The sequence below is a fragment of the Chiloscyllium plagiosum genome, chromosome 24 (genome assembly GCF_004010195.1).
Source record: "Chiloscyllium plagiosum isolate BGI_BamShark_2017 chromosome 24, ASM401019v2, whole genome shotgun sequence".
NCBI lineage: Eukaryota > Metazoa > Chordata > Chondrichthyes > Orectolobiformes > Hemiscylliidae > Chiloscyllium > Chiloscyllium plagiosum.
In genome coordinates, this window is record NC_057733.1 from 53,989,060 (window position 1) to 53,997,228 (window position 8,169).

At 44.4% G+C, this 8,169-nt stretch overlaps 1 protein-coding gene across 3 annotated transcripts; it reads left to right on the forward strand.

Moving 5' to 3' along the window:
• Positions 1 to 101: 101 nt before the first annotated feature.
• LOC122562312 (nucleoside diphosphate kinase) lies at positions 102 to 6,001 on the forward strand. Of its 3 annotated transcripts, none has more exons than XM_043715165.1 (5): positions 102 to 169; positions 784 to 916; positions 1,936 to 2,037; positions 4,660 to 4,772; positions 5,753 to 6,001. In XM_043715165.1, exons 2-5 carry the CDS (start codon positions 788 to 790, stop codon positions 5,868 to 5,870), a joined length of 462 nt encoding a protein of 153 aa, XP_043571100.1. In that variant the 5' UTR covers positions 102 to 169; positions 784 to 787; the 3' UTR covers positions 5,871 to 6,001. The 3 variants fall into 3 exon arrangements, with proteins under 3 accessions (XP_043571100.1, XP_043571103.1, XP_043571104.1); XM_043715168.1 differs by having other exon boundaries at positions 157 to 180; XM_043715169.1 differs by lacking the exon at positions 102 to 169 and adding an exon at positions 194 to 210.
• The last annotated feature ends 2,168 nt before the right edge of the window (positions 6,002 to 8,169 follow it).

Here is an 8,169-nt window from a genome sequence, read left to right on the forward strand (position 1 = left end):
GAGGCTCCGGGTTTTTATTCTCGCTGTCTGTCTGGGTTGATGTTATTGAGTTTGATTTCCCCCATTCCCCCCCCCCTTGTAGTAATGGCACAGGCCGGTTTCCGGTTTGGTTCTCTATAAAAAGGCAGCGCCGGGAGGCCGCCGCTCTTTCAGCGACTGGAGCCTGAGGGTGAGGGTGAGGTAGGGACCGGGGACCGGGGACCGGGGAAGGTGATGCACCGGGCGGGGACAGAGGCCACTCTGGGGGAGCCGCTGAGGGACAAAAGGCCACCTCCCGGGCCCGGGCTGACGGACTCCTGCAGCTTCTGTCCGTTTCCCGGCGAACCCCCGGCCCCGGGCTGTTCATCAGGGGCGGCCCTCCCGGGACTGAGTGAGCTGTCTCTGGGCTGGGGGTGGGACGGGGGCCCGGTGCTGCTGCTGGGGACCGCCCGGAGCTCTGCCTCCTTGCGGGGGCTGGTGGCAGGCTGTGAGGTTTCAGAGATGTTGCTGGGTGGAGCCTGGGGAGGGGGAGGGGGTGGGGATGGGGGAGGGGGATGGGGGAGGGGGAGGGGCAGGGGGAGGGTCCCTGTAAAGTGGGTGCGACCTCCCTGATCATCCCTGTCTTGTTGCTGGGTGACCTCCTCACTGGTCTCTGACCTTTTATCACAGGAGAGCTAATGAAGTCCCTCTGGGCAGGGTCTCTGCTGTTGCTTAGTAAACTCCGAATGTACCTGAGCATCCCCTGTATAATAGAGCAGTCAGAGACCCCATCCCAATAACATCTTGTTCTGTGGAACCTTTTAGAAACATGTCTGGGATCAAGGAGCGAACCTTCATTGCCGTGAAGCCGGATGGAGTCCAGAGAGGCATTGTGGGTGAAGTCATCAAGCGCTTTGAACAGAAAGGGTTTAAACTGGTTGCCATGAAATTTCTTCAGGTATGAGTGTCAGAGCCTTCATGTAAACCACATCAGTAATTGACCTTTGCTGCTAATTTTCATAGAATCCCTATGGTGTGGAAACAGGCCCTTTGGCCCAACAGGTCCACACTGACCCTCTGAAGAGTAAGTCACCCAAACCCATTCCCCATCCCTATTAATCTACATTTACCCCTGATTAATGCACCTAACCTGTACGTTTTTGGATTGTGGGAGGAAACTGGAGTGCCCAGAGGAAACCCATGCAGACACGGGGAGAATGTGCAAACTCCACACAGCTGCCTGAGGATGGAATTTTTTAATGTTTTACTTGAGGGAATGAAAGTTTGACCTAATTCTATTTGCATATCAAACCTCTTTAGTTATTGGCTACTGTCTTAGTTTTTGGCTGGTTCCAGTTCCATTTGGGGTTACTTTGTAAATTACTGGCGGAAAGCTTGCATCCATTGATTTGTGATTTTATTCCTCTTTTTTTTTCATGGGATGTGGGTGCCACACAAGGTCAGTATGGGTTATTCATCTCCAATTGAACTGATTTTATACCACTTTACTGAGTCTGAAGCCACACATGGCAGATGGAGTAAGGACCACAGGCTTTTATAACCTAAAAGACGTTGGTGAACACAGATGATAATTCAAAGTTTGTGAGAAGATTTGTAGCTCGGGTGCTCGTTGCTGTGGTTCTGTTCGCCGAGCTGGAAGTTCTTGTTGCAACAAAAACTTCCAGCTCGGCGAACAGAACCACAGCACAGATGATAATTGGCATGGTCACTGTTCCCTAACTTTCAGTTCCAGATTTTTATTAGCTTGTGTCACAATTGGAGTTTGAGCCTATGTTTCCTTGACCTCTGGATTACTGTGGAATCGAGCATTGTTAACCTAACATTACCATTTTCAATCTGGTTAATTATAAGTCGGTGAGTAGCCCATCAAACACTCCCTGGACAGGTATCCTTCTATACTGACTTAATTGTAAATTCTATTTCACAATATGATTGGATTTTGCTCTCTCCCTGCAGGCTCCTAAGGATCTGCTCGAAAAACATTACTGCGAGCTTTCAGACAAACCTTTCTACCCCAAGTTGATCAAGTACATGAGTTCAGGTCCTGTTGTTGCCATGGTGAGTGAGCAGAAGAGAAGTGTGGCTCTGGGCACCTGGTTAAATAGCTTTTCTGTTGAATTCTACTAAGAAGGGATCTGTGTCTTTACAGACCTGAACTAACATCTACTCTCAGCCAGTGTTTAAGCACTGGTGCATGGATCGCTTTTGGGAAAAGTCAGGCAAGTGAATGTGGGAGTTTGAAGCTGATTAGAATGGTGAATAGAACTCTGAACAGTCTTGGGATGGAGGTGGAATTGGCAATGTATTTGAGAGAACTGGGATAAATGAGGTTTTTGATCTTTGATTTTGGGGCTTTGAAAGGAACAATGCATTATCTGGATAGTGCAATCTCTGTAGCTGTGGTAAATGTGGGGTATGGGGATGGGGAGGGGGAACAAGTGGGGTCTGTGTGGGTTAATGCTCAGCGAATCAGTTCAGACTTGGAGTCAGATGTACAGCACGGAAACAGACCCTTCGGTTCAACTCATCCATGACGACCAGTTATCCCAACCCAATCTAGTCCCACCTGCCAGCACCTGGTCCATATCCCTCCAAACCCTTCCTATTCATATACCCATCCAGATGCCTTTTAAATGTTGCAATTGTACTAGCCTCCACCACTTTGGCAGCTTGTTCCATACATGTACCACCCTCTGTGTGAAAAAGTTGCCCCTTAGGTCTCTTTTATATCTTTCCCCTCACCCTAAACCTAAGCACTTGTGTGCTGGACTCCCCCACCTCATGGAAAAGACCTTGTCTATTTATCCTATCCATGCCCCTCATAATTTTATTAGCCTCTCTAAGGTCACCCCTCAGCCTCTGCTCCAGGGAAAACAGCCCTAGCCTACTTAACCTCTCCTAATAGTGCTCATCCTCCAACCTTGGAAACCTTTTCTGAACCCTTTCAAATTTCACAACATCTTTCTGATAGGAAGGAGACCAGAATTGCACGCAATATTCCAACAGTGACCTAACCAATGTCCTGTACAGCCGCAAATGACCTCCCAACTCCTGTACTCAATTCTTTGACCAATAAAGGAAAGCATATCAAATGCTGCCTTCACTATTCTATCTACCTGCGACTCCACTTTCAAGGAGCTATGAACCTGCACTCCAAGGTCTCTTTGTTCAGCAACACTCTCTAGAACCTTACCATTAAGTGTATAAGTCCTGCTAAGATTTGTTTTCCCAAAATGCAGCACCTCTCATTTAACTAAATTAAACTCCATCTGCCACTTCTCAGCCCATTGGCCCATCTGATCAAGATCTTGTTGTAATGAAGTAATTCCTTTGCTGTCCACTACACCTCCAATTTTGGTGTCATTTGCGGACTTACCAACTATACCTTTTATGCTCACATCCAAATTATATAAGTGATGAAAAGTAGTGGACCCAGCACCGATCTTTGTGGCACTCAACTGGTCACAGGTCTCCAGTCTGAAAAACAACACTCCACCACCACCCTCTATCTTCTCCCTTTGAGCCAGTTCTGTATCCAAATGGCTCGTTCTCGCTGTATTCTGTGAGATCGAACCTTACGAAATAGTCTCCCATGGGGAACCTTGTTGAATGCCTTACTGAAGTCTATATGGATTACATCCACAGCTCTGCCCTCATCAATCCTCTGTTACTACTTCAAACTCAATCAAGTTTGAGACACGTTATTTCCCACGCTGTCCACTGGACCTCCAATTTTGGTGTCATCTGCAAACTTACTAAGTATACCTCTTATGCTCACATCCATATCATTATATAAATGATGAAAAGTAGTGGACCCAGCACCGATCATGGTGGCACTCCATGTTGACTATCCCTAATCTCTCCTTGTGTTTCCAAATACATGTTCATCCTGTCCCTCAGGGTTCACTCCAACAACTTGCATCACTGACGCCAGGGTCACTGGTCCATAGTTACCTGGCTTGTCCTTACCACCTTTGTTAAACAGTGGCGCATTAGGCAACCTCCAGTCTTCTGGCATTTTACCTGTGACTATCGATGACAAATATCTCAGTAAGATGCCCAGCAATCACTTCCCACAGAGTTATAGGGCACACCTGATCAGGTCCTGGGGATTTATTCACTTTTATTCTAATCTAATGTGTTTCAAGACATCCAGCAGCTCCTCCTCTAATATGGACATTTTAAGACATCACCATCTATTTCCCTACAGTCTATATCTTCCATATCCTTTTCCACATAAATACTCATTTAGTATCTCCCCCATCTCCTGTGGCCCCACACAATGGGTGCCTTGCTGATCTTTGTGGGGCCCTATTCTCTCCCCAGTTACCCTTTGCGGTACATCCACATAATGAATCAGAAAACTTGTAAACACAACAAATTCCCCTCCATCTAAACCCTTAGCACTATGGCAGTCCCAGTCTATGTTTGGAAAGTTAAAATCCCATCCACACCACCCTATTATTCTTACAGATAGCTGAGATCTCCTTACAAATTTCTTTCTCAATTTTCCTCTCTATTAGAGGGTCTATAATACAATCCCAATAAGGTGATCATCCCTTTCCTATTTCTCAGTTCCACCCAAATAACTTTCCTGGATGAATTTCTGGGAATATCCTTGTTTGGCCAAGTGGCCTTTCAACACTGTGGGGATTCTGATTCTTGTTTGTATTCTTCCAGGCCTGGGAGGGTCTGAATGTGGTGAAGACTGGTAGAGTGATGCTGGGTGAGACCAATCCAGCAGATTCCAAGCCTGGCACCATTCGTGGTGACTTCTGTATTCAGGTTGGCAGGTGAGTACACTTGGAGCAAAGGAAAGTTGGTAGTGTCATATTTGCAAAGACTGTTCCATATGGTTAAAGGAAGATTTTGCTGTGGTTCTGAAGAGCTACCACAGCATGATGAAAACAGGAAATTCTTCCCCCCCCAAGTTCTATAAGATAAATGTTAGATTTCAGGTGGAGTACTATGCATGATTTTGGGTGAATGTTGGCAAGAGTGCAGAAGTGATTTACTTGAATGGTTCTCTGGATGAGAAGTATTAATCATAAAGATAGTGAAGTGGTTGGGTCTGTTCTTTGGAGGGAACAGGCTAAGAGGAGATTGGAGAATTTCTCAGTCAGTGGCTGCATAGACTGGGAGAAGCTTCCCATTTGTAAATGTACAAGGACAAGATGGCATAGACACTGATTTGCAAAAGAAGCCAGGGTGATAAATTTTGTCTTGAAGTAGTGAGGGTTTGGAATGTAGTGCTTGGAAGTGTAGTGGAGGCTAGTTTAATCAAAGCATTCAATGGATATTGGATAATTTAGATAAAAATGTTCAACGGTATGGAGAGAGGAGATTGACACCAGGTAATGATGATCATTTGAACAGCTGGTGCAGACAAGGGGCCAAACAACCTTCTGTACAGTAAGACTTCAGTGATGGAGGTTGTCAGGATAACATTCTCCCATTAACCTAGTGCCTAATCTCACTTGCAGTTCTGGAATCTTGCATGATAACTGTTTTACAGTAACATTGCAGCATAAAATTCCTACACTGCTCCACTGGATCATTTGCATTTAAAAAGGAAGTGTCATGTTGCAGTTAGGAGCCATGCTTGAAATGACAGGTGAAGGATTTTCTTCTCTCTAATCAGTGTGAACCATAACAGAATGAAAATGGGTTAATGTGCCTGTGACCTGAGTTAGTGCCACTTTCCTGACTTTCAAGTTGCAAAGATAATGTTTGAGGGAGGGCTGTTTTAGTAACTCAGCATTTTATTCTGCAGGAACATCATCCATGGCAGTGACTCTGTAGAAAGTGCAAAGAAGGAAATTAACCTTTGGTTCAAATCAGAGGAGCTGGTGGAGTATCAGAACTGTGCCCAAGACTGGATCTATGAGTGAATCATTCCAGATTACAGATGTAACCCTTCTGAATCATTCCAAATTGTCTGCAGAAGTTTTTAAAAACTGATTTCATATCATGTTTTGATCATGAATGTAAAAGCAAACAACAATAAACTGACTTTAAAATACCTATTTTCTTTAATCTGTCAGCTGGAGTTTAAACCCATTCATTAACCTGTTGGTGTTTTACATGGGGCATGTGGTCTGGTCGATAGTGAGGGTTCCATGACAGAATCTTGAAGCTGATCCAGCATTTTGTAGGATGGGTGCTTTGTATCCAGTATTTCCTGTGGAGTGTCTTTAACAGATTTGAGGGGCGAGGAGAAGAGGTCCTCAATCTGCATGGGATCTACATGTCACCTGCAGACTACCTTCTGTGATTGCTGAAGTGAAAAAAGTCTACCAGTATGGCTCCAGTCTTTTTCTGAAGTCTATCTAATGCCTGGGCTATGATAGGCAATTGGAACATTTAATTATTTTACTATGAGACAGATTAGCTTTAATTCTCATCTGGTTTCCCAAGAACACTGCTGTTTGCAGCTCAGTTCTGATCAGGTTTGCATATTCCCTGATTCTCCCTTCATTACAGACTCCTTTTCAATTTTAGGATTTTGGTTAGTTGAATTTAATTACACACTTTTAGGACATAGGTTTAAATACCTGTATGGCAGTGTGTGCAATTAAATTCAATTAACTAAAGTCCTGGAATTGAAAATGTGGACAGTGACTGGGGTAAATGCTGAAGAGGATGTTTTCCTTCATGGGATAATGTCAAAGCAGAGGGCATAGTCTCTGAATAAAACAGCATAAAAGACTGATCTGAGTAATTTCTTAGGATTTAGTGTCAGGACTATAGCTTTGGGGACAGTTGAGAGAAGAAAGAAATTGTAGAATAGAGGATATGAAACCAGGTCAATGAGCTTGTAGCAGTTTAAAATCAGCAGGTATGTTGTGGACATCACAGTTGTAGCAGGAAGAGGATCAGGGCTGAAAACTACATATCCATGAATACAGGGTTGCCTTGCCAGTAAGTAAAGACTTGAAATCAATAGCAAATAGTGATATCTCTATGGGTAGAGTTGGGGAACCACCAAGGGAAAAAAGACCCTGATGGAGGTTGTGTGGAGGCCTCCTAGCAGTCGTCAGAATGTGGGGAATAAATCAGGCAATAGAAACAGCATGCAAGAAAGTCACTGATCATGGAGGATGTCAATATGCAGATAGATTGGGGAAAATCAGGTTGGTAACAGAAATTCCTTTTCTTGAAATCTATGTCTGCAAGATTTTTTTTTGGGAGCAGCTTTTGGTAGAGCCCACTAGGGAAAACAAATTCTGGATTTGAAGTGCAATGAGGCAGACTTGATTAGGGAGCTTAAGATGAAGGAATCCCTGGGGGGCAGTGACGATAATATGACAACTCACCCTGCGGCTTGAGGGGAAGAAGCTGGAATTAGATGTAATGGCATTAAAATTGGGCAAAGACATTACAGAGGAGCTGGCCAGAGTTGAATGGAAAGGGAGCCTAGCAGAAGGTAGTGGAGCATCAGTGGGAGAAATTTCTGGGGATATTTCAGGAGAGGCACAGCAGAAATCCATTGCAAAGATGATGAGGCAAGGGGAGGATGAGGCAACTGTAGCTAACAAGGGAAGTCAGCAACAGCAGTAATGCAAAAGCATATAATGTGAAGATTAGTGTGAAGCCTTTAAAAACCAGCAGAGAATAACTAACAAAACAATAAGGGAAGAGAGTGGATGAAATAGGGTAATCAAGCTCGTGATTGGAGATTGCAAGATGTTTTTAGATATATAAATGTGAGGTTGGACATTGGACTGCTAGAAAATGAAGCTGGAGAAGAAATGGCAGACGAACTGAATAAATACTTGGCATCAGTTTTTACAGTGGAAGATCCGGGGACAGAGGTGAGTGATGTAGCCATCAGGAAAGAGGTGCTGGGGAAGCTGAAAGGTGAAGACTGATAAATTACCTGCACCAGATGGACTACATTCCAAAGTTTAAAAAGAGATGGCTGAGGAGATTGTGGAGGCATTGGTGGTGATCTTTCAGGAATCACTAGAGTTCAGGAGGATCTCAGAGGACTGGAAAATGGCTAATGCGACACCCCTGTTTAAGGGAGGAGGCAGAAGACAGGAAACTCTAGCCCAGTTGGCCTGATATCAATCATTGGTAAGATTTTAGAGTCCATTATTAAGGATGACATTGCAGAGTACTTGGAAATGAATGGTAAAATATGGCTGAGTCAGCGCGGCTTCATCAAGGAGATATCATGCCTGACAA

Coding starts and splice junctions, on each gene's coding strand:
- LOC122562312 (XM_043715165.1), top strand. CDS start 788: ATGTCTGGGATCAAGGAGCGAACCTTCATTGCCGTGAAGCCGGATGGA. Junction 917..1,935: donor TTGCCATGAAATTTCTTCAG/GTATGAGTGTCA, acceptor CTCTCCCTGCAG/GCTCCTAAGGATCTGCTCGA. Junction 2,038..4,659: donor CAGGTCCTGTTGTTGCCATG/GTGAGTGAGCAG, acceptor GTATTCTTCCAG/GCCTGGGAGGGTCTGAATGT.